At 37.1% G+C, this 27,363-nt stretch overlaps 1 protein-coding gene across 1 annotated transcript; it reads right to left on the bottom strand.

Moving 5' to 3' along the window:
- Positions 1 to 27,103, bottom strand: itpkcb (inositol-trisphosphate 3-kinase Cb). The gene is made up of 7 exons (XM_051656441.1): positions 26,079 to 27,103; positions 13,691 to 13,790; positions 13,390 to 13,603; positions 12,967 to 13,171; positions 11,161 to 11,262; positions 3,619 to 3,690; positions 1 to 3,436 (listed from the first exon to the last, which is right to left on the bottom strand). The coding sequence occupies exons 1-7, from the start codon at positions 26,961 to 26,963 to the stop codon at positions 3,215 to 3,217; spliced, it is 1,800 nt and encodes a 599-aa protein (XP_051512401.1). The 5' UTR covers positions 26,964 to 27,103; the 3' UTR covers positions 1 to 3,214.
- Positions 27,104 to 27,363: the final 260 nt, after the last annotated feature.

Below are 27,363 nucleotides of genomic sequence, written 5' to 3'. Positions count from 1 at the left end.
TAATATTAGTTCCAGTTTATTGGATTGGCTTTCAAGACAACAGACATTTAAGGACATTTGAGTACAGAAGCACAGAATGTCCCTATTGCAAATAAACTTTTGTCTCACTTTGTACAAAATAGGCCAAGACAACCCACCGAGGCAGTACACTAGCCATTTCTCTTCCCTGCATAAACCATCCATCTTAAAACATGCAGTACAGTAGTTCGAAACAAGTTTTAACAATTTGAACAATGCATAATACTTAATATTATCTGTAAACAAGGCAATGGATCTCAGAGAGGAATGTTTGATTATGAGCACTGTCTCCACATTCAGAATGAACATACTGGAATGTTGTGCTAGAATGTTGACAGATAAACCAGCAGACAGTGTGCAGATCTTCACAAATCCAAAGAACTACAATCTGTGAAGCTCTAACACTCGAAAGAAAAACAAATGGCGGTATGTTCTGTAAACAAATGTCAACATAACTCAAGCTGGCTAGGTGAGTTAATAACTTTAATATGTTTGTGGCATTGTGCAAGAGGATATTATCTTCTAATGTCTATCTCTAAAATCAAATATTTCTGGATTACAGCCTGTGGCATGAAGCAAACAGGCTCGATTGAAAAAGTTTTTTTCTTTTTCTCTCACACTTACACAGCACCTAATTTGAGAACAAATGTGGATAACACACTCTCACGGCTAAATTGTAAGGATTCGTACGACTTTTCTAAATTTGGCTAATTCGTATGTTGTCGTGTGACTGCACTCGTTTGAATTCCTATGACTTTCACTACAGCCAATGACGTCGCTGGACATCGTTTCCATCTAATACGTGACAATTAACTTATTTCCGTGTTAGACATCCGGGAATTTGCAAGTGATGAAGTCGTACGAGTTTATGCGAACAACCTTGTGCGAGACCATACGAAATAGCCAACTCCTAAATTATGTATGAATTTTCATGAGATCGGGTTGAATGTGGATGACATCAGCGGCCACAATTTTCATCAGCTGATATGCTACACAGTTTTCCATTAGATAATTTCAGAGATTAACCTGTCAGATTTGGTCTCCAAGCAAATACAATTTTTTGATGTCATCATGAATATCAAGCTGTAGTCCAGGAGCGCCTGCTGTGATGTGGAGGTCATTTGGGCTTAATGATGTACTAAACAAAAGCTAGGAAAGTGATCTAGAAACATTTAGGCTTCTAAATGGTTGGTGGTGCAGATAAAGAGGGCGAACCTTTGAAACCCAATTATACTACACTTGCACACATTGCACACATTTGGCTAACGCAGAAACTAAACCATGACTAAAACTGTGCTAGGTTATCACTGCAAACAGTCAGTCTGAGAGATCACCTCAGAAAATAAGTTACCAAGTGTAAAAAACAAAACTTAATTTAACAGGTCAAACTATTCAGTTGAAGCACATAGAATTGTAGAGTGTTGATGAGATCAATCATACTTGTTAGCTTACACTAACGGTCAAAAGTTTTGAAACACTTGACTGAAATGTTTCACATGATCTTAAAAATCTTTTGATCTGAAGGCGTATGCTTAAATGTTTAAAATTAGTTTTGTAGACAAAAATATAATTGTGCCACCATATTAATTTATTTCATTATAAAACTCAAATTTAATAAAAATAAAAAAAAGTTTTTGAAATTGATGACTTGGACCAAATAATAAAGAAAAGCAGCCAATAAGTGCCCGACATAGATGGGAACTCCTTCAATACTGTTAAAAAGCATCCCAGGGTGATACCTCAAAAAGTTGGTTGAGAAAATGTCAAGAGTACATTTCTGCAAATTCTAGGCAAAGGGTGACTACTTTGAAGATGCTAAAATATAACACAGTTTTGATTTATTTTGGATTTTGTTTAGTCACAACATAATTTCCATAGTTCCATTTATGTTATTCCATAGTTTTAATGACTTTACTATAATTCTAAATGTGAAAAAACAAAAAAACAAACAAAAAAAACAATTATAATAAAGAATGAGTAAGTGTTTCCAAACTTTGTCCGGTAGTTTTTGTATCTTTGTTACTGTGGCTAGTTTTAAGAACTCTAACACTGTACCATCTACTTAGTAAATAGTCTAAAATACAATCCTGATGAAGTCCTCTATCTTTCGTTGTCATGGGCAAAGAAGTTAGATATAGAGCAAGAATGTTTCACAAATTAATACCACTTCACTTCTGACAAATTCGAAATCCGTTTTAAAATTTGTTAGTCGTTACATTTTGAACTTCAATTTAGAGTTATATTAGTAATGTTTGGACAGCTATATAGACTGAAATGATTAAAAGTGGAAACTTAAAAATTTGAACATTCTTGGTCTATAGGAGATATATGCATCATGGAAATATCACACATCACAGTTATCAACCAAAATGAAGATATCAAATTAATCTGGCTTGAAGTGACAAGCCACACTGCAAACCGAAGGCTCCAGATAATGTCTTATCTCCCATTTGTTTGACCTTAAAACTGTTATTTAAAGCAGTTAGATACCATCTTTCTGAAATAAATGAGGTACTAAATTAGAGATTATGGAAATAAATTGAAATTGAAACGGAAGTTAACTTTTAAGTTTTTCTTAACATCACTCTGGTAAAAAAGAATCGTATAAGATCACACTGTAAATAAGTATTATTTACACAACGGTGGAAACCCAGACAGAAATGTACAATAATTGCATTGAAGAAAAATAAACTGAGTAAAGCACATTTCTAGTAGTGTTTTCAACAAACCTTTTGGTAAAACGAAAATAAAACTTTGCAAATATTCTTAAAAGAATACACATAACTGTTTTAGGACACACAGCTCTCCATTGCCACTCCATTCCTATAAAGGTTAGTCTCAGTAATAGTTAAAAAATAAAAAAAAAACACAAAAACAAAGTTTTTCTTCACTAAATGTTTTGGTTCGGTATCAGAGTATTTTGACTGTCGAGGAGTTTCTGCGTACAGTACATGCATGGCCACTCACGCAAGAGAAAATTGCAGAACATGTGAACTTGCTGACCCAATTCCAAAGGCTGGTCTACAACTTCAGTTTTTTCACCCTTTTGGGTTTTGTTTTCACATCACAGAGAAAAGAGCACTGTCATCTCAGGCCTTACATCTTCTGTTCTGCGCCACTATTGAGAAGGAGCCATCCCTCAATCAACATGTTCCTCCATGTGATCTTTAGTGCTGGAGAAGGTCTGCTTTATCCATCAGGGTAAAGGACAGGCAGTGTCCTGTAGCATGTCACCAAAGATCTGAATTAAGTTGTCCAGACCCCACAGGTACCCGTCCTCCCGGTTTCCCTCGACCCAGGGCGTGCGGTGGTCCAGGGTTTGGGGAGGTGGCAGTGGAACCGTTTTACCGAAGTCAATCATCCAAACTCGGGCCAGACCTGAAGCATCATGCACAAAAAGCAAAGAACTCCCAACCACCTGGACAGAAACAGAAGACTTTCTTCAAATATAATTTTTTAAACAAACAGGCCAAAGTTATTGAGATTATGATAAATGCCTTGTTGTGTTCCAGAGATGAAAATTATTTAGCCCTGGCAGGAAAAGATTTCCCAATATACGGAGATCAGATTACAGTGTTGTAGTCTGCTGTATCTCCTCACCTCATGTGTCCTGAAGAAATCTGAGGTCTCCAGAGCGCTGCACAATTCCTCCAGTCTCTGCAGGTAATTCCTCTAAAGAAAGAGTGTGAGAGCACTGAGAATCTGTGTATAATCAACTATATTTGTCCATTTTAAAACAGATGGTAGATAGCTGTGCAGTGTGTAAACCTCACTCCCCTGACCTCATGAGGCACGTTAGCGACTGACGCTAGAGGCTATAGCCTTTAGCCTCCACGTTAACACGCCCGCCTCCTATGCCGGCTGACACCGGTTCGAATCCCGCTCGGAGTGAGTCGAGCAGGACCGGTTGCATTAGCCTGTTACTGAGAGAATTGCGCTAATTTCCTTAACAGAAATAACATATAACACACAAAGTATCCAGAGAGAATCACCCGTTTCACGTGTGTGTGTGTGACTTCATCGTGAGACATGCTTTGAGTTTTCATCGCATCTGTACTGTGTGACTATACAGAAAATAAAGTGAATTCTGGATAACTATATCGACTTTTTCCAGGGATGATTGATATAATTAATCAGATGTTTATCGAGAGTGGGTGATTTAACTTTATTATACACTAAACCGTCATTAAATCTAGTTTACATAAGGGGAGTATTGCGGGCCTGATACTGCGTGGTTAACTTGCATCAAGACGTCTTTAAGTCAGCCAATGAATGAGTATTTCAGTACAGTAATTGATGTTGAACCATAAAAGCCTTTATTTTAAAAGCTTGTGTTGATAAATAGGTTTTAATTGCATTTTTAACATGTTGTCTTCCGAGTTCAGCATGTGCAATGTTGTTAAAGAGCGCTTTTTGGCGCCTCATCTCATCTCTCCAGCTGCAACACGGAGCACCGCACGCACAGCTCACGCGCCCCCTTTAAACTGTAACCTGAAGACAGGCTACGTCCGAAAACTGGAAAATGCTACCCAACGAGGCTGTAGAAGGATGGATGAAGGTAGGATAATATAAGGTGTTTTTTAAACTGTTCAGAGAGTTCCATTCATCCAAAAACACTGTTGTTTAAACCATTAACTGATAAGGCAGCTGCCTAGGTTTTCTGATGCAGCCGAATTTTATATAAAACAGCCCTAAACAAACAAAAGTGTAGCTCCGATCCCAGCATCCTCCGTCGGCGTTGTTGTTGTTGCTGCTATTGAAACGTGCGTGCAAATAACGTCAGAATAAAAATTGTCGATACTAGATGATGTCAAAACGATAGTACTTTATGAATGCGAATGCATCAGGGGAAAGCCTCTTCGAGTGCTCCGTTCCTTGTAAGAGTTCTCATCTAGAAAGTTACTAAGGGAAAAGTACCAGGACTGTAGGTGGGAAAGGGCCTATTGTTTAATACAGCATTCCAGCTGTGCTAAAGTAACAGATGTAATGTGAAACACCATTCACCGAGCTACTGTGTATACAACTGCACAGCACCAATAGAGGCCAACTATTAACCCTAGTTTACGTCAGGAACAATGGCAAGAATTCACAAAGAGTGACAGCGTTATGTATTTGCACATACTGTATGTTGTTTTAGCACTCATTTCACTAAAGAAATTATGCAAATCAGTTATCAGCAAACAGACCGTTATAAAAATGAGTGCTGAATGCAATTTGCATGCCGCAGTTCTCCATGTTGCAGGCAGCTTCAGTGTGCTCGATTGTGGAGAATGTAGCAGACCACCACCATCTGACATGCTTTTGTTTTGAATAGCAACACTCAAGTGCAATCCAACTAGCTCTTTAATATACAGAATGATTACACTGCACATTTGGATATACGGTAATGTGCAAAAGTGTAAGGCAGAAAAATGTTGTATTGTGAGGATGTTTTCAAAAATAATGCCACACTGTAAATACTAATAGTTATCTCAAATTGTAAAAATAAATAAATAAATAGTTTCCTCAATTTAAGCTTAATTTTTTACTAATCTTACTAGTTTTAAGTTACCATTACTCTCTAAACCCTAAAGTTGTCATTAATATAACATTTAAGTTGTCCTAATTAAACACTATTTGAAATGTCACATTTTGGAATCATAACTCAAAGCTCAATGGAGTTAAGATCCATAACACTCTTTTCCAATTATCGGTTGTCCAATGTCTGTGTTTCTTTGCCCACTCTAACCTTTTCGTTTTATTTTTCTGTTTCAAAAGTGGCTTTTTCTTTGCAATCTTCCCATAAGGCCTGCACCCCTGAGTCTTCTCTTTACTGTTGTACATGAAACTGGTGTTGAGCAGGTTGAAATCAATGAAGCTGTCAGCTGAGACATGTGAGGTGTCTATTTCTCAAACTAGAGACTCTGATGTACTTATCCTCTTGTTTAGTTGTACATCTGGCCTTCCACATCTCTTTCTGTCCTTGTTAGAGCCAGTTACCCTTTGTCTTTGAAGACTGTAGTGTACACCTTCATATGAAATCTTCAGTTTTTTGGTAATTTCAAGCACTGTATAGCCTTCATTCCTCAAAACAATGATTGACTGACGAGTTTCTAGAGAAAGCTGTTTCTTTTATGCCATTTTTGACCTAATATTGACCTTAAGACATGCCAGTCTATTGCATACTGTGGCAACTCAAAAACAAACACAAAGACAATGTTAAGCTTCATTTAACGAACCAAATAGCTTTCATTAGTGTTTGATATAATGGCAAGCGATTTTCTAGTACAAAATTAGCAATTTATCATGATTACTGAAGGATAAGGTGGTGGAGTGATGGCTGCTGGAAATGGGGCCTGTCTAGATTTGATCAAAAATGACTTTTTTCAAAAAGTGATGGTGCTGTTTTTTTTTACATCAGTAATGTCCTGACTACACTTTGTGATCAGCTGAATACCACTTTTCCTTCCAAAACAGCAAAATCTGTACATTATTCCAAATTTTTGGCCCCCAGTGTGTGTGTGTGTGTGTATATATATATATAATGTATACACATACACACCCGGTAAAAAAGTTTAGGGTCACTTATTCTTTATTTACATTTTTTTTCTTCACATTTTAGAATAATAGTAAAATCATCTAAACTAATGTAATAAAAGACATGGAACTGGGAATTATGTTGTGACTATAAAAATCCAAAATAAATCAAAACTGTGTTATATTTTAGCATCTTCAAAGTAGTCACCCTTTGCCTATAATTTGCAGAAATGTACTCTTGGCATTTTCTCAACCAACTTCTTGAGGTATCACCCTGGGATGCTTTTTAAACAGTATTGAAGGAGTTTCCATCTATGTTGGGCACTTATTGGCTGATTTTCTTTATTATTCGGTCAAAGCCATCCATTTCAAAAAACGTTTTTTTTTTGTTTTGTTTTTTAAATACAATTTTAGTTTTGTAATGAAATCAATTGATATGTTGGCACAATTATATTTTTGTCTACAAAACTCATTTGAAACATTTAAGAATACGCCTTCAGATCAAAAGGTTTTTAAGATCATGAGAAACATTTCAGTCAAGTGACCCCAAACTTTTGAACAGCAGTGTATATAAATCAATATTTGGTGTGACCATCCGATGCATTTAAAACAGCACCAATTCTCCTAGGTACACTTGTGCACTGTTTTTCATGGTTGTTGGCAGATATGTTGCTCTAAGCATCTTGCAGAACTTGCCACAGTTCTATGTATTTAGGCGGTCTCAATTGCTTTTGTCTGATGTTGAGATACGGGCTCGGTGGGGGCCAAACCATCTGTTGCAGGACTCCCTGTTCTACTTCTACTCTATATATATATATTTTAAGAAAAGGAATGTTTGGAAATCTAAAATTGCAATTATCAGGGTTGGGCGGATTACTTTAAGAAAATATTCTGGCATGAATACTGAATACTCTCTCTTAAATGTATTCAGTAAAGTACTCCAAATGCATCAAATAAAAAGTATTCAGAATACAAAAATACATTTTGAATACATACATTTATAAAAGGCAAGGCACAATTGGAGGAATTAAGTGTGATATGTCATTATTATCTTATCTGAAGTGAATCTGAATAGCTAGTTTCTTTAAATTAGATCTGGAGTTGGACAATAATGTTTTTCTTTATGAATGGAGGACAACAAACAGAAGGCAGTTTGTGGTCAACTACAATATTTTAATATTTTAACAACATTTTAATCTTTTTCAAAACCCATTATTTGATTGGACTGATGACGAATAATACATTTTGATACAAAATTAGATAAGAAATGCAAATAAACTTTATTTTTGAGATGATAACTGGATGCCATAAAGTAGTGAGGTCATGTGATAATGTAGTATAATAATGATTTTTAACTAGGCTTGCTTGCATATTTAGGCCGATTTATTAATTTAGTTTTCTATCTAATTTATTACCAACACTTTTATTTTGGGGGCTTTTGATTCTTTTAGTCATCCTTGAAGTAAATGTATTCTGAATACAGGTGCTTGAAAACGTAACGGGGGCTGAATACAGTTACTTCATTTTTTTTATTTTTTATTCTGAATACGCAACATCGTTACATGTATTCCGTTACAGTCCAACCCTGGCAATTACATACTGACACACTGAAGCAGAAGATATACAATAAACATCTTAGGCACATTAGATGTTTCACAAAAACATCTGTCTTAACACTTTATCTAAAAATCTAAAAATGCTCTTACCCATTGACACACTAAAGCAGAAGATATAAAATAAGCATCTTAGGCCTATTGTCTTTAGACTTTTGCACAATACTGTATGCCGGGTTATCAAGTGCAACAGTCTGGTTCTGGTTGCAAGTCTGGTTCCATTGATTTCTCCATATGGGAGTAGATTTTTAACGATAACTTATAAACCTTTAAAGACCTACTGTGAGCCCTGAGGTTATTAACAGATAGTACACATTCCTGTTGAAGCCATTTCCATTTTTATTTAAGTTGTGTTTAATAGAGGAATTTCTGTTGAAGACCTATACTATCCATGATCCAGCAGAGAAAGATCCGCATATCAGAGAATCGCAGCTAACAAAATGCACCAAAAAAACCCAGAAGTGACTGCACACTTCCATGATGCAATACACAGTTTTGTACCTTAGTCTTATCATTTTTGTCTGATTTTCAAATATTTGGCTTCAAATCCAAGTTTGTAATGTTGTGATTCACCTTGGAGCTGGTTATTTTGGTTCATGGCTTGGAACTCTTATGAAGGATTTTATGACTCTCTATAAAAAATAAAAAAAACAATTATGGGAATAAATAATTCCAGAACCAAAACAGCAGGCACTGTTGCACTAATTAATGTTTCTCCATTATTTGATGATCATTTGATGAGTCACTGCTGCCATAATCACACGATAATTACTCATATTTTTTTATTCCTCCGTGTTCCTCTGTGGTTGATTCTACAGTAAGAATAACTTGATTCCACATAATAAAAGAGGCCTCTATAGGTGAAATAAAAACAGTTACTGACTGACAATATTCATCCATGTTTTTATCCACATTTCAGTGCAAATTTGGTTATTTTGATTAGATAAATCAAGTGTTGAAGCGAGGGCATGAAAGGAAAAATACAACTATATGGAAATGTGCCCCGTCAGCAAATACATTGTGTCTACAACTTCATATCTTGTAAAAATAATAATAAAAAAACCTTGTGAAATTTATATACAGTATACAAAATCCTTAATCTGGTGAATATAACAGGCTATAAAAAGCTCTATTTGGTAAATACTCAAATACAGAGCATTGTAATGGAGCCAAGTCTCCGTCATTGCAAGACAAAAGTCCTGAAATAAGTGTATTTTGGGCTTGTTCACAGTCCCATGATATGCTCCAAATAGTTTTTTCTGATATTATTAGGGCTGGGTATTGATATGATTTTGATTTTGATTAGATTACAATTCACATGGGGATATTTCAGTTATAATGTCCCTTTTGCTTACATACGAAAGAAATTATTTTCCAGCTAATGCTGTTAATTATACTTTATCTCATCTGTGCTATGCATGATTAGAATTTTTTTTTTTTTAATTATTATTATTTTTTCATCCCCTTTTCTCCCAATTTGCAATGCCCAATTCCCACTACTTATTAGGTCCTCATGGTGGCGTGGTTACTCACCTCAATCCGGGTGGCTCAGCACGCCCTGGATTCGAACTCGCAACTCCAGGGGTGGTAGTCAGCGTCAATACTCGCTGAGCTAACAACGAACATTTTTGTCGACAATTTTTTATTGTGACTAAATTTGACTAATCAATTCAGCCCTACCTCAATCCGATAGAAAATTTGTGGCCATAACTGAAAAAGTGTGTGTGAGCAAGGAGGCCTACAAACCTGACTCTGTTACACCAGTTCTGTCTGGAGGAATGGGCCAAAATTCCAGCAACTTATTGTGAGATGCTTGTGGAAGGCAACCCAAAATGTTTGACCCAAGTTAAACAATTTAAAGGCAATGCTACCAAATACTAACAAAGTGTATGTAAACTTCTGACCCACTGGGAATGTGATGAAAGAAATAAAAGCTGAAATAAATCATTCTCTCTACTGTTATTATTATTTCACATTCTTAAAATAAAGTAGTGATCCTAACTGACCTAAGACAGGGAATGTTTTCTACAATTAAATGTCAGGAATTGTGAAAAACTGAGTTTAAATGTATTTGGCTAAGGTGTATGTAAACTTCTGACTTCAACTGTAGCTTTCTGTCAGATGACAATGAGAGCATTGATGAGATGTGCGTGTCATTTGCTTCAAGATAAGCTGCAGATGCTCACTGTAAAACTAAAAATGTCAGCTGTGCAGCAGATGTTTCATCTAGGCAGCTGCTATAATTGTGAGACTGACGAAACATTATTAATAATTCTGATGCCATTCAGGATGGACTCTATATTCGCAGCGACGCATATATTGTTTTTCACTTTCCTGAGAATGTATACTCATTCCAGAGAACTATTTGCCTTTAGCCTATTAAACACCTAAACCTTTAAACTGTAGGCCTAGTTTAAAATAGATTACATTCATGCAATGACTCCCTTATCATTTATTTATGTTCCACGTTTGAAATCAGACGCTGTCAATTTATTTAGCCTATTATTATTATTGTTGTTGTAATTATTATATAAAAAACATGGTATGTGATTATTATTGTAATAGAAATGTTTTTCTCTGTTAAATATTTTCTCTGTAATATAAAGATGAGATAAAAAATATATTAATAATAATAAAAAATAAAGATCGGTTCTGCATATCGGTTATCGGAACTGTAAACATACAAATAATCGTTATCGTATTGGCCTTTTTAAAAAAAAAAAAAATCATCAATAAATGTTGATCTCTATACTCCACTACACTTTGTAGCTAGAAACTCTGTCTATGTTCACAAAATAGTACAGCCTCTCATACTTTATTGCTTAATACTACAATGTCACTCGAGGTCAGAACAGCCCTTCACAGAGATATAGTAATAACCCCTGAGCAAGCAAATCAACGATAAAATAAGTTACACAGGGTTTTTCATCCAATGACTTCATCTAATAGGAAAGTCATTGCCTAAAGCTGATGAAATTAAAACTTAAGAACAATTTCCTCTTAAGCAACATACCAGTAACTGTGTGTTGCCATCCACAAAGTCATTCAAGGCCTTCATCACCTGCTCCTTATGCTTGGTTTTTTTAAAGTTGGTGTTGCATGTACCATCTGATTTCTAAACAGAGAGAGTGATGAGAGATAATTTTTTTTTTTTTTAAAGTGTAAAACAAATACATCACTCTACAAACAGCATGCAAATTAACTGTATATAGCAACTTGTATTCATTCAATTTTTTTAGCCACCATGTATTTCAATATACACAAGTTTGGAATAATGTACAGATTTTGCTCTTATGGAAAGAAATTGGTACTTTTATTCACCGAAGTGGCATTCAACTGATCATAATGTATAGTCAGGACATTCATAATGTGAAAAATTACTATTACAATTTGAAAAAACAAAAAACAAAAAAACATTAAACTACTTCAAAGAGTTCTCATCAAGAAATCCTCCACGTACAGCAATGATAGCTTTGCAGATCCTTGGCATTCTAGATGTCAGTTTGTCCAGATACTCAGGTGACATTTCTCCCCACGCTTCCTGTAGAACTTGCCATAGATGTGGCTGTCTTGTCAGGCACTTCTCACACACCTTAAAGTCTAGCTGATCCCACAAAAGCTCAATGGAGTTAAGATCCATAACACTCTTTTCCAATTATCTGTTGTCCAATGTCTGTGTTTCTTTGCCCACTCTGACCTTTTCGTTTTGTTTTTCTGTTTCAAAAGTGGCTTTTTCTTTGCAATTCTTCCCATAAGGCCTGCACCCCTGAGTCTTCTCTTTACTGTTGTACATGAAACTGGTGTTGAGCGGGTAGAATTCAATGAAGCTGTCAGCTGAGGACATGTGAGGCGTCTATATCTCAAACTAGAGACTCTTATGTACTTATCTTCTTGTTTAGTTGTACATCTGGGCCTTCCACATCTCTTTCTGTCCTTGTTAGAGCCAGTTGTCCTTTGTCTTTGAAGACTGTAGTGTACACCTTTGTATAAAATCTTCATTTTTGGCAGTTTCAAGCCTTTATTCCTCAAAACAATGATTGACTGATGAGTTACTAGAAAGCTGTTTCTTTTTTGCCATTTTTGACCTAATATTGACCTTAAGACATGCCAGTCTATTGCATACTGTGGCAACTCAAAAACAACCACAAAGACAATGTTAAGCTTCATTTAACAAATCAAATCGCTTTCAACTGTGTTTGATATAATGGCAAGTGATTTTCTAGTACCAAATTAGCAATTTAGCATGATTACTCAAGGATAAGGTGTTGGAGTGATGGCTGCTGGAAATGGGGCCTGTCTGGATTTGATCAAAAATGACTTTTTTCAAATAGTGATGGTGCTGTTTTTTTTATCAGTAATGTCCTGACAATACTTTGTAATCAGTTGAATGCCACTTTGGTGAATTAAATTACCAATTTCCTTTCAAAACAGATAAATCTGTACATTATTCCAAACTTTTGGCCGCCAGTGTAGATATATTTGCATGTTTTACAATAGACTATTTTACTACATACAGATAACATGGTATTCATATTTAGTCTTTATTGGTATCTCATTGGTATTCATATTTTGCTCTATAAAAAATATTTTACTGCTGATAAAGTTCTATTTACTAATACAGCATCTGTCAACAGAACAGATATATAGAGATATATATATATATATATAAAAAGACTACCTTTTTTGGTACATGGTACTTTTTACATGGTAAAGACATTAAATTCTTAGTAGATTAACTGATAATAAATGCGTTTAGCACAACTGTGGAGGAAATTGAGGTTAGTGTCATAATCATGATGTAATATATCTAAACTTCCACCTTGATGCCTTCTATTCGGAAGCCAAGGGTGGTGGTTGAGCTCAGGGTCTCTCTCCACTGCATGTAGCGGGGTTTGAGAACAGCCTGCTGGGCTCTCTCCTCTGGACTGGGTGCTCCTGGGTCCACAGCCACCATTTTCTCATACATGTCCTTTCTCAGGCGAGGACGCTCACGTGCCTTTACCAGCTCTTCTTCCATGTATGTCCTTTGGTAAATCGAAAATGACCCATCAATCACATCATTCATAGCCTTCAAATCAGTTTCTCTAGAACTCCAACCTCACACCCTGTCACTTCCTGCACTGTATCATATACCATGCACACATGGGTATTTTTTCCCATGCAGACTGGTAAAACAAGGTTAATTGGACAGAATGAATACAAATGACTACAGTAGATTAACCAAAAAGCTTCTCTCTCTCACCTGCTTCCCATCTTACAATCCATGATTGAAGGAGAGTCAAAGTGGGCAAGCAGATCATCCATCAGGTTGTAGTCCTGGTCATTTCGCTGCACTACACCATAGTAACCAGGAACAAATGGCCTGAGTTGGTCATTCATCAGCTTCTGGAGACACTGATGCTCACATTCACAATACTTCTTCAATAGCTTTCCATACTCTCCCGCCTGGAAACTACCTGCAAACACGCAAACACATTGTTTATTTCGTCAGGTCAAAATAATGAGCGTGATGGACTCAGGAATGGGACAGAAGGTGTCATTACCTGCATGGCCGGCCAGCTGGACCCAAGGATATTGTTTCTTAAAGGAAACCACAAATGGTGAGCAATGTACCATGGTCTTTAACTTCCTCCAAGATTTAGTCTGAAACCAGAGGGAACACAGAAACATGCTCAGATAAGACCAACATACAGCATTTTCTTTCATTTAGCAGACAGTCTACTCAAGCACAGAGCTCTGCAGTATTAAAGGAATTCTTCACCCAAAAATGAAAATTCTAAAAGGCATTCATTCACTAAAGGCCCAGTCACATTTATCATTGCATAGCGAAATTCCGTGGGCAAAGAGGGCATTGGTGGACATTGAGCCGAGCACATGTGAAACCAGCAAAAAACGAACTGGCATCCAGCCTCTTTTTAATACTCACTTTAAACTCTTAGAGAGAGAAGTTAAAAAGAAACTTGTTGTGAATGTTCACTGTAGCCGTGTACAAAGTACTGCCCACACAGATGTTACTGCCAAACCTTGCAACTTCCTACTGGTCAACACGGTGAATTCGCCAGTCTAAGTTCACCAAACTTGAACCCCATGAGAAATCTGCAGGGGGAAATTCTTCACCACCGGAAGTGCATTGCGCAAAATTCACGATCGAACGGATTCGCATTGAGATGACTGTATTTTGCCCAAGGAGTTTCGCCGTGCGAAGGTAAATGTAACCATGCCTTAACCCCCATGTTGTTCCAAACTCGCATGACTAGCTTTCTTCAATGAAACACAAAAGGCAGAATGTTAGCCTCAGTCACTATTCACTTTCATTGGCTAACATTTTGTGTAACATCTCATTTTGTGTTCCATAGAGGAAAGATACAGGTTTGGTACATTATGAGAGTAAGTGACAGATTTTTAATTGTTGGGTGAACTATCCTTTTAAATACCAAATCACTATTTTTCTGTACATGGATGGACTAGGCCTATCCCTCACTATATGCATAACACAGGCATTATACAATCTATTACCAGCTATATTAATTGGTATTTTCACTGTACTTTTATGCATGTTTCAAAATTTTTTTTTACATTGAAAGGGAGCACAATTAAATTTCACATTAAATACAAAAATAACACATTCTGCAACATTTAGGTGGTCGAAAGGCAAGGATCTCACAATGAAATCAGTCAGGTTCAAATACTGGATGTAAATATGTCACTATTATCAAGACGGAGGGCACATCTGATTGCACTTAGGCATGTTTTATTTAGTGGTTGTCCGATAGATAAATCGGCAGATATTCAGACTTTAATTAATCGCATTGCCCGATAAATTTTCCCGTTTGGCCGATTTGTTTCTTGAGGGCGCCGAAAATCACCTGCTTGCATGTGAAGCAACTGATACATGTAAACGACCAGTCATGGTTCGTTTTGTTGTTACGTGCCATCGTGTTACAACAATAAGACCAGTGTGCAACACAGTCTCATTTAAACAAAACTTGAGCAGATCCAGCATCCTGTGGAGCACTCATTTATTTACCTCTAAAGAACATATTCTATCAGCCTCTCCTCAGCAGTTCCCTGTCACTTTTAAATTTCTTTTCTAATGATAAAAGGCAAATAACAATAAAACTTCTATTATATACCATTTGCAATTATGCAGATATCTCATTTAAACAGATGTACTTCAAGAACCTCACAAAAATCCAGCATTTTCTTCCCGTTGAGCGCTCATCTAATATCTTCCTCTGAAGCGCGTATTCCATCAGCCAGAATCAAAACTTCAGGATCAGGATAAAAAGTTCCTCTGATTCACAAATCATGATGGTCACTCTGTGACAATCCAAGCAGGCAATCCAGGCCGTTTAAACAGTCAGGAGACTGCTGCTCTCGCTGGATGCGCATGAGCGCATGAGCGCATGAGTGCAACTTGAAAGTAAAAGTGCTTCACGTGTGCTGTAAGTAAATGTCTTATTCACTATGCACTGGATGTACAATTGGTTTGATTCAGTAATTCTGGAGAAAATGTGATTGCTAACATGGACATGTCATCCATGGTTGCTGGACTACTGTGTGTACTGTCATTTCCTCCTTCCTAATATATTAACAATTTCTTCGTGTGCAAATAAATTACTAAAATTTGATGACTAATCAGAAATCAGAAGAAACTGCTATCTACCATTTGAAATACAATATAATTTTTTCGATTCTTTACAAAGTTAAAGTTTTGTGTAAAATTCAGTAAATAGTGTTAAATAAGATTATTATTATTATTTTTTTTTTTTAATGAAATTTACTATATTAAATTGTGTGATATACCCGCATTGTATCACCCTATTGGCCACCCTGATTTCTAGATATCAGCATCAGCCATTAAAAAACCCATATTGGTCGACCACTAGTTTATTATTATTGGTGACTTGATTATTTTGACCTGTATATTTTTTTTTTAACATTACATCTATCTTCCACCATGTTTGGCTTCTAGCAGATGAGGAGATTCATGTACAGACGTTTATATGAGGTGGCCGAAAGCAGGGAGGGAACTGTAGCAGAGAGAGACAGCTGCTTGGTCTCTGTATGTTGCACAGTGAGAATGGCCTAAAATCCTCCCACCAGTACTGATTTTGTAAAGTAAACCATATCTTTTTTCTCTAATCAAACATTTACTGCCCAGACTAGAGTTTCTTTATAAAAAAAAAAAAAAAAAAATAGGACACTGAGCATTATTGTCTAGGCATGGGAACTACAGTTCCAGGAGGAGGAGTTTATCAGCTACACAAGGTTAATATAGGAGTTGTGACGCACATGTTCTACAGATTACAGGTATTTGATTAAAAAACCTCTGATCGATCAGGAATGTCTGAGTGTGGGAAATGACAACAAGGTTGTTTGTAGTAGCAGATAAACCTCCTAATGACGTCCTACGATGCCTCTCTTCCACATTCACTTACTATGACTGAGTGCCTGGCTGGTCTTTCACAGACAAAGAGAATTTCTTCCAATAATTCCTTAGATTTTTTTTTCTCTCTTTTGAAAACAACAAAATAAGCCCTGGCTGGAATTAATAGTTTCCAGGATATGCTTTGGGTGTTTTAATAATACGTACCTATAAACAGGTATAGTTAAAGGAAATACTTTTGAAAAGTTGTGATTCTCCTGCAATGTGACATGCTATACTCATTTTAAAACCTCTAATTTTTTAATAATTATTTTGCATTGAGTTTTTAATCAATGAAATACTACTGAAATAATAATAATAATAATAATAAATAATATTAATCTTGAATAAAAAAAAATGTGTCACATGGAAGAACCATTTAAACTTAACTAGTCACTTTGGATAAAGTCATCCGCTAAATGAATAAATGTAAACTAGAAGGCAAAAAGTTGATTAAAAACTTAAATGAAACGGTGAACTACAATAAACACGTATCCTTATTAACATTCATATCAATGTTTACCTACATTTTTATTTTTTTTAATTTTTTTTATTATTATTTAAAAAAGGCTCATGGACATGTTAACTGCCAATTACTCACAGACAGATATGCATGCATACATTTCAAACAGACGTGTTCACACTCAGTTCTCCCACTTTCAGTCTCAATCTCTCCTCATTCAGGCCTCTTTATCCCTCATTTATACTCAACTATTCCCTTCCTCCTTCAGCTCCATTCATCTTTCAACATCTGCTCTTTAAAGACGACAGCTCGCTCTCCACACTTGGATGTAATTCAGTCTCGCCTCTCAGTTAATGGCCACCCTAATGACACTTTAGCCAATGGGGACAGATGACACCTCATCCAGCCACCAACCCTCTCTCTCTCTCTCTCTCTCTCTCTCACCACTGTGTTGCCAGGGAATCAAACCCCAACTTTATCACTGTTGGCACTAGTTGGGCTACAGGAACACAAGTTGAGGTTACCTTCAATTTCATTTTCCACACAGACACATTTCACAGCTTGTATTGTGGTCGCTATATAGCCAGGGTATGGTGCACAAGGAAAAAGTAAATAAAACCACAGTAACATTTTCTGCTTGAAAACTTCATCGATCACATAGAACCCACTCACAGTTGCCACTTCCATCCTGATAATACTAGAATACTAACTGCTGTCATAGTGATAACAGCCTTATAAGGTGTCACAATGAGATTTACCCACGGGTCAAAGGTCACACCCACCATGGACAAACAGAGCTGCTCCACCTTCACGTCTGTCTTATCTCAAGGACTCTCACACACTCACACACACTCTCTCTGAAAAACAAAAAAATTTCTTACAATTGTCCTAACATAGAAACCCATGCAGACTTTTGTCAGTTAGACACAATACCTCAATAGCCTTGAATGTGTATGTGCAAGTAACAGCTGTAACTAAGCAAGTAACTAATTCAAAGCCAAAAACACAGAAAACAAGTATGCAAAACCAGACATGTAGCCCTACTTTAAAACACACTTCACACAAGCATTGAGACCCTCGAGTCCAGCACTTCCATGCAACCTCACACATATCTGAGAAGCAGACTGAGCCATTTAACACACTCGCATCATGAGCAGTGGAACACTGATTAACTTACAATTGAGATGTGCATCTCTCTGTTTTCTGTTAATTCCAGGTCTCTCTTACATGGATTCTGCAGCACAACTGTCTATTTGACCATCTCATCATCAGTTCTCTCTCCCTCATCAGTCAATGCTCTCTCCTCCTTTGTCAGATGTCCCCCCACACACAGTCGTACATACTCAACCACCTTCATTATCTTTCATATAGCATATGCACTCGTACTGACTCCATTTACACACCCACACAAAGGAAATGTGTAAAAGAACATGTAAACAATGTCACGATTTAGATCTGAGAAACATCCATTTAAAAATGTTTGAAGAATATGTAAATGGTGTCGCAACTATGCTACAGCGGATGCTAGACTGGTTGACAGTCAACAAGCCATTTGATTTGAGGTAGGGACATCCCGATACCGACACTGGATATCTCGCTCACATACTTGAACTTGTGCTTGTAAATATGCTCCAATACAAATGTCATTCATTCAGAACACAAATTAAAATCACATTATATCTTAGTTTGATTTTTAAACTGCAAAGGCTGTGATTAAATTAGATGAATATATACAGTAGTTTGCAAGTGCTGTGTGCTTCAAATGGGAGCACTTTGAATGTGTTCAGCTGGTGAGGCTGCTCCTTTTAGAGCTCCCATACACCGAAAAAAAACACCATCATGAGCGTCGCACACTCAGTTTGTAGATGTCAGTGTGCAGAGTGCTAATTCACTTTGTAGCACAGGGCACATACAGACTACATGTTTATTTAATTAAATAGCATCCTTTTGCGGTTTAATAATCACACTGGGTCACATGGCGACCTGCTTTTATGGAAGTGAGAAGCTACCATTAAAACACACAAAAATGGAAAGGGCTTCAAAATAAAATCTCCATCAAAATAACAGACAGAAATATAGCACTACTGTATAGTTATGTAATATTCACTGTAATACTACTACTACTAAAAATAATAATAAATAGTAATTGTATTACATTTAAGTAAAATCTCATATTGAAAATGTATTGTTCTATTTTCATTTTATTAAAGTTTTAATTAATTCATTTATTAAGACACCAGTCTGATGATAAATTGAAAAACTGTTGATATGGAATTCAGAAAAAAAAAAAAAAAAAAAAAAAACACACAACAACAACAACACAGGTATAGGTGAGTACCGAAAAGAACATCCCTAATTTGAAGTATCATTCAATTAATCACATACAGTGCAGGACAAGTTAAAAACCAAAGTTTAATACTCAAGATTAAGGATTTAGTAAAATCCCTTATTGGTATAACAGTGATACCAATAATAGGATAAATAATAATAATAATAATGTTTAATTTATATACAGCCTTTCCAGAGCTCAAGGATGTTTAAATGTTTTTTTGTGTTTAAACTCACTGTAAAAACCCCACCCACTGCCATCACCCACCTCCTGCCTCACTGTAGCTAGCAATTTTCCACTTCTTCCCTCCCTCTCTTTCTTTTGATCTCTCTCTGGCTCTCTCTCTCTTTTCGAAAAAGTTCCTAAAGCACAGTGACTACGTTTACATGGACACCAGAAAGCGGGTTATTGCGAGTAAGCAGCTTTCTTGTATACATGCACTGTATAAGCGGCGTCCTCTTTACTCCTGTATACATGTGGCTGTCAGTAAGCAGCTTTCTCCACAACAACGTAATCACCTCGCAACACTGGTGTATATAACAAACATGGTATTCGAGGAAGACTTCACTATTTTATTCTCTGTTGCTTCGCTTTATTACCAGATATTCTAGAGTTGTTGCTGTCTGTTTCCTTACCTTTCTATCGCTACCTGCAGCGGAATTGCCCTTCAGTAGTGGGGGATTCCCTCAGTGTATGAGCGCATATACGTGAACGTGAGGGACCGTCAATATTTTACAGTGGTGTTTATGAATGGGTATAGTTTATAGTGTATGTGCTTTTCACACACATACTCTCAGAAATGTTTTGTTGACTTGTTGTTGGGCTCCATCCTATGACGTTTAATATTCGGTCTGTTTCATGCACACGCGCACTCCTCAAAAACCTGTTAGAACGCTGTGTATGCGTTTACATGGATAAGCAGCTTTCTCCGGGAGAAACCTAGGTGTGTTACACCACTTTCTCTTAATCCCTTAAACAGCATAAGGAAATTGACATTCTCGTTTACATGACGTTTATGAATGCCGCTTTCTGTAAAAACCCTGGAATAACATGCTTTAAGTGCATGTAAACGTGGTCACTGACACAAACAGAGGAGACAAACCTGTCCAGCAACAAAACACCCTCTCTGAGAGCAAAAGAGAGATCAGTCCATTCAGAATGAGTAAGGAAAGCAGAGACAGCAACATATATTAGGCTACATTCTTCTTGTAAAATGTTTGCATACTGGTATTGTGTATGGAGTGTGTTGATGTATCTAAGAAGTGGTGGACTATGAGAAGGTGCATGGCTAGCTGTGATGTGCTGGATTGTTTACATCCAAATTAGGATATAAAGGAACAGTTCATGCAAAAAAAAAACAAACAAAAAAAAACAACATTATTCTGTCATCATTCACTCAACATTATGTTGTTGCAAACCAGTATGACTGACTTTTTTCTGTGGAACACAAAAGGACTATGGCTGTAAAGCAAGATTTTTATTGAATGCCAAATTACATTTTATTCTATTTCTCCAACAAAGCTATCATATGGCTAGAAATATAGGGCATGTGTCGTATAGACTACTTTTATGCTTTTTTGCCTTCCACTTTAAACTATAAAAAGAAAGCAGCTTGGACATTCTACTAAACTTCTCCTTTTGTGTTCCACAGAAGATAGAAAGTCATTTTTGGGTGAACTATCCCTTTAAATCCCTCTCTCAGTGTTGTAAGTGTATGTTATTTGTATGTGTAATCATATTTCTTCTACACTTGTCAAACCAAGTCATTTGCCTGCACACACACAGCTGTAAACAAAGCAAAAAAAAAATCATGATCACTAAAGGCATGACACAGATTAAGAAAGAGATGAAGAGACAGAAATGAGAAGTAACACCATATATGGCTTCATGGTTACTAAGCGACAAAGGAACCGCCCACAATTCAATTTTCCATGACACAGTCGCAGTGATAGCTCAGAGATCGCATCAGAGTATGCATATGTGCACAGAAGTCTCTGTGGATGTCAGTGGCTGATTTAAAAGGGTCATGTTTGGTCATTCACTCACACAAACTGAGAAATAAAATTAAAAAGCCCCAATTGGAGGCAAATACAAAGTAACAAGGCATAATGTACAATCAGCAGGGCATTATCGCAAAATAAACCCCAACAGGGTAATCAGAACCCCAACATGGAATGGCTCACTCTGTAGGGGTTATATTTTGTGAAAAACACTGGCTGATCATACATTATACAGCTTATTGCAAGGCTACTTGCCAAATAAATAAATGGACAAATAATTTATATTGTGTTGGGAGAAAAGGGACAGAGGGGTGATACGAATGACATGAAACTAGCACACCCATTTCGAAAACTATTTGACTGGGACAACAGTCAATATACAGTTTAGCGGTCATTATACAGTATATAATATTTGATGCAGAATGCCATGACTGACCAATCAGAATCAAGAATTTCAGAGAGCTGTGTAATAAAAACAAATAAGTATGTCTGAAGATTGACACACAAAAAAAAAAAAAAATAAATAATAAAAAAAAAAAGGCTAGGAAAAACAATGAGTGTGGCAAGAATGGAAAACAATAAGGAGCCAGCAAACTTCCTGAGTCATTGTCTTCAGACTGATTCATCCTAATTCACAGAATAGGCATACACAGATGTTTACTCATTTGGATCATTGGGAGGTTGAGTGTGCAAATGGGAATTAGCACAATATTGCTGAGGAAATAACATATGTCTGAGTATTGTATGAGTAGTCTACTGAAACCATTCATAGGACACGCTATGCTCTACCAATAGACATATAGATATCACATTTCTGGCCTTTGGAACACGGAAGTGAATGATTGGAGTGTAAACTTCTATAGCGGTGAACAAGAGACCACAGCAAATACTATTTTTGCTTACCCATTGCCCAATAGAAAAAGAAAAAATACACTATTAAGATTCCTCGCCTTTCTACAAAAGGAAAAAAAACACAACAGTGGATTACAGCAGTCAAATAGAAAAGATGCCAGATTCAGCCAACTGTCACTCCCTCAGAAGCTGTACTAAGGCCCGGTTATACTTTGTTTTTGTGCGTTCCAGATCGCACCGCCCTCGGTCGATCGTGTTGCCTTTCAAAGTATACTTTTCTAACCACGAGCGAATATGAATGCGTTCGATGCATGCCCACTACAACTGATTTGTAATACTTTTTTAGTACGGTCAATGGAAGGCGCATGCACCAACGATGCACACAGACGAGAACGGTCAGCATGTCGAGAAAATCTGGGCTGGAAACATGTCATTAGAGTCTGTGAAAAGGGTCCATTGTGGTACAGTTCCAGACAAGCTTCTTAAATTCAGCTACTTCAATTCTCTGGTCTCTGACTCATTAGGTCAGTTTGTCTGTTTACATCAAGTTCAAGCTCATCAGAGATTTGAAGTCACTCAGAGTTTCAGTCTGCCAAAGCAAGTAAAAGAGGCCTGTAAAGGCAAACCAGTTTCAGACGGATTATCCATTAAGACATAGAAACTGGCTAAGCATGTTGTCTAAGAGAGATGTAGGCACAAAGTACACAAACAGCCTGGATTTTGGGGATTTTCTGATCTGGAATATCTGGTATTGTTATCTCAAGGACTGACTCATGCATAGGTCATCTATGAGTGTTTGGGACAGCATATTGATAAATCTATCAATGACCTTTGTAACTAATGTGACAAAATACAATTCCTCTAAGCCCTCAGTTTCAGACCAACAAAAGCTTTGCTCTTGATTTAGAAACAGCCCCGTTTAAATTTGGTTTATCTTAGTCACATTTTCGTTAACATTTAAAAAGGTACGTTTCTTGGGTGGGCAGCCTACTACATTTCCACAGAAAAATCTCCAGCTTTCAACCGTTCCAGGAACATACAAATGCTCGAAATATAAGTCTGAAACTGTTTTACATGTTTACCAAACTGGAAGATCTTTGTCAGACAGAAATGAAACTACTCATTATGTCACTGATCTATTTGTCTATCATGACTTTTGAAAGGCCTTACAAGACATTACTATGGCTTTGATTTGCAGGCGTATGCCAATGCGTCCTTCAATCACCATTTAACCAGCTCAATACTAAAAACACAGATTTCTAATGAACAGGTCACTGTATCACTGTGACTCAATGTTTACTTCAAGCATCATTATAATCCTCATCTTTTTTACATGTAAACTGAAGCTATATTCCAGTCACAAGTGCATTACATTACAGAGGTCGACCGATAGTAGATTTTGCCAATACAATAACTAATGTGGTGGAAAAGGCAGACAACCGATTAATCAACCAATATTTTTTTTTTTTAAATCAATTTATAGAATGCCAAAAAAAAAAAAAAAAAAAGAAAATCTTAGTCTTTCCTTACTATGACGGGTACAGACATAGAGGCTAAGAGTCCAAAATAAATAAAATCCCAGATGCAGTTTATTCAGCAACCAAAATCCCGCTAATAACCATAAAAAACGAAGATGTGGTGCATAACACGGGACTTTTATCTATAAACAAAAATGAAATACACTTATTTTTTAATGACGGAGACTTGGCTCAGTTACAATGCTCTATATTTCAGTAATTACCAAATTAAGCATTTTCTAGACTCTATATTCACCAGATTAATGATTTTGTGTGTTTGCATAATATACACACACACACACACACACACACACATATATATATATATATATATATATATATATATATATATATATATATATATATATATATATATATATATATATCAGGGGCATAACTAAAAGGATGGCAGGTGGGCAGCTGCAACAGTTGAACAAAAGATACCATAAAATGGCAGCGGCCCTGAGGGGTGTGATGAAAAATGAATGAGGCCCCCAAGGAGGGGGCCCGACAGGTTCTTTGCACCGGGGCCCGTTAGATCCAAGTTCACACTGGTGGCCAAAGGTTTGGAATAATGTACAGATTTTGCTCTTATGGAAAGAAATTGATACTTTTATTCACCAAAGTGGCATTCAACTGATCACAATGTATAGTCAGGACATTAATAATGTAAAAAATTACTATTACAATTTGAACATTTTTTTCAGAACTTCTTAAACTACTTCAAATAGTTCTCATCAAAAAATCCTCCACATGCAGCAATGACAGCTTTGCAGATCCTTGGCATTCCAGCTGTCAGTTTGTCCAGATACTCAGGTGACATTTCTCCCCACGCTTCCTGTAGAACTTGCCATAGATGTGGCTGTCTTGTCAGGCACTTCTCACACACCTTAAAGTCTAGCTGATCCCACAAAAGCTCAATGGAGTTAAGATCCATAACACTCTTTTCCAATTATCTGTTGTCCAATGTCTGTGTTTCTTTGCCCACTCTAACCTTTTCTTTTTGTTTTTCTGTTTCAAAAGTGGCTTTTTCTTTGCAATTCTTCCCACAAGGCCTGCATCCCTGAGTCTTCTCTTTACTGTTGTACATGAAACTGGTGTTGAGCGGGTAGAATTCAATGAAGCTGTCAGCTGAGGACATGTGAGGCGTCTATATCTCAAACTAGAGACTCTGATGTACTTATCCTCTTGTTTAGTTGTACATCTGGCCTTCCACATCTCTTTCTGTCCTTGTTAGAGCCAGTTGTCCTTTGTCTTTGAAGACTGTAGTGTACACCTTCAGTTTTTTTTTCTTTTTTTTTGGCAATTTCAAGCATTGTATAGCCTCCATTCCTCAAAACAATGATTGACTGACGAGTTTCTAGAGAAAGCTGTTTCTTTTTTGCCATTTTTGACCTAATATTTACCTTAAGACATGCCAGTCTATTGCATACTGTGGCAACTCAAAAACAAACACAAAGACAATGTTAAGCTTCATTTAACAAACCAGATAGCTTTTAACTGTGTTTGATATAATGGAAAGTGATTTTCTAGTACCAAATTAGCAATTTAGCATGATTACTCAAGGATAAGGTGTTGGAGTGATGGCTGCTGGAAATGGGGCCTGTCTAGATTTGATCAAAAATGACTCTTTTTAAATAGTGATGGTTTTCTATATCAGTAATGTCCTAACTACACTTTGTGATCAGTTGAATGCCACTTTGATGAATTAAATTACCAATTTCCTTCCGAAAAAGCTAAATCTGTACATTATTCCAAACTTTTGCCACCAGTGTATATACTGGATATCTATTTCATATATATATATATATAAAACTGTATGTGTGTATGTATCACTAGATGAGGTTTTTTGTTTACAAGATATGAAGTTTCAGACACGATGTATGTGGAGGAACAAGGAATCTTGCAACTATCGGCACCGATTAATCTGTAAAACCCATATATTGTCTACCTTTACTACACAGATAGAAATCCATTTCATCAACACAGCATGGAGTACCAAATCTAGCACAATATAGATATAATGTATAACGCACTGAACATGTATGTTATTCTTTAAAAGTTCCTTACTGGCAATCATCAATCCCTAATCGATGCGCTATCTTGAAGAGATATTATAGGATGATAGGAAGCAATGTCTGGCACAGGAGTCATGTGTGCAACATGTGAATATGTGTCTTGATAAAGAAGGTTGGCCCTTCCCCTAACCTTTGACACATGACACAATTCACTATGGAAAAACACATGAGAGTAAAATGTATAATGGGATCGTGAAATCTCAAGGACTAAGATAAAGTTATTGGAGCAGCATTATAACAGACACAGGAAAATTGGACACCTACCCCTGCCAGTTCATCAGGACTCCCAAACATTCTGCATATACTGGGGGACAGACTATTGGGCTCATTGTCACTGCCTGTGAAATCATCCTCCGACTCCTCAAACGATGAAGCAGAGGATAATCCAGCAGAAGAGGAGCTGGAAAGCTTTCGGTGGAGCAAAGAGGGCACAGGGGAGCCCCCACAGCCACTGTCCGAGCAGGGCGAGTCCTCGTCGGGATGCAGGTCCAGTGAAAACCTGCCCATGCCGAGCGTCAAATCACTGATAAGCGGATTGTGCGCGCAGTCTTGGTCAGGACCTAAATCATCAGAAGTGACTATTAGTTTAGGAATAGTCCCAGTGAACGGGCTTGAGGTTTGTTCCAAAGGAGTGAGGTGATTTTGCTCCTCTTCCCTCTGCGTAGAGGTACCACACCGGCGTCCTTGCACAGAGGTTTTCAGCGCACTCGTTTTGGTCATTTCTTTGGCTAATGTAGACGAGAAACTGAACATGCAAGCGTTTGTGGATTGCTCTAGCTGCAGAAACTCTGGCGTGTTCAGGCATTGGGCCACACTTTCCTCCGCAACTGTGCCTGGAGTCACGGCACCTCCTTCCGACACTCTTTCCATGTCCCACCGCGAGACGCAACACTCATGGTTCTCCTCCGGCACTCCTTTCTCTCCTCTTCGGGAATCCGAGACGGAACCGAAGCTCGCATCGATGGATAAGTCCGTCTCCCGTCTCAAAAGTGTCAAGTTTTCGGGCACATGTTTTCGATTACCGGCAGAACGCTCGTTTGAAAACTCTCTGTTTAATCCTTTCGGCTTATGTACACTTACGCAAGTTTTCCCTACTGTAAAATCGTCCCGCCAGCACGTCTGAACGCTTTGCAGCTCCTTAGTTTTCATCGGATTCTCGTCTAACCTGTCAACGGTATGTACCACTCAAACAACTCCTCTTATTTGCGCTCGATGAGCAGAGTGAATCACTACTAGTGCTGTTGAAATAGAATGATTGGCCCATTCCGCATACCGTACAGATCAGTCACACACAGACCTTTAAACACCACACCCACTACTAAACACCGCTAATGTGTCCGTCAGATAACAACTGTGACGGACAGTTTTTTATGTTACGGTGTATTTACTTAGGGCACTTTTAGCTCTGTGGACTTACAGAAAGTAAATCTAATTAAAAAAATAAATAAATAAAATTAAAAAAAAATGACACTCTTGCTACTTTATTTAAGTTGTCTACTAATAATGCCCAACAGTGTATGTACATGCATTCACAGGATATCTGTCATTT

This window comes from Myxocyprinus asiaticus, chromosome 26, assembly GCF_019703515.2.
Source record: "Myxocyprinus asiaticus isolate MX2 ecotype Aquarium Trade chromosome 26, UBuf_Myxa_2, whole genome shotgun sequence".
NCBI classification, from domain to species: domain Eukaryota; kingdom Metazoa; phylum Chordata; class Actinopteri; order Cypriniformes; family Catostomidae; genus Myxocyprinus; species Myxocyprinus asiaticus.
The sequence above is the reverse complement of the archived record's forward strand: the minus strand, read 5'-3'. Positions and strand labels throughout refer to the sequence as shown.

Coding starts and splice junctions, on each gene's coding strand:
- itpkcb (XM_051656441.1), bottom strand. CDS start 26,963: ATGAAAACTAAGGAGCTGCAAAGCGTTCAGACGTGCTGGCGGGACGAT. Junction 11,263..12,966: donor TCCGAATAGAAGGCATCAAG/GTGGAAGTTTAG, acceptor CTCTCTGTTTAG/AAATCAGATGGTACATGCAA. Junction 3,691..11,160: donor ATGGCAACACACAGTTACTG/GTATGTTGCTTA, acceptor CTCTTTCTTTAG/AGGAATTACCTGCAGAGACT.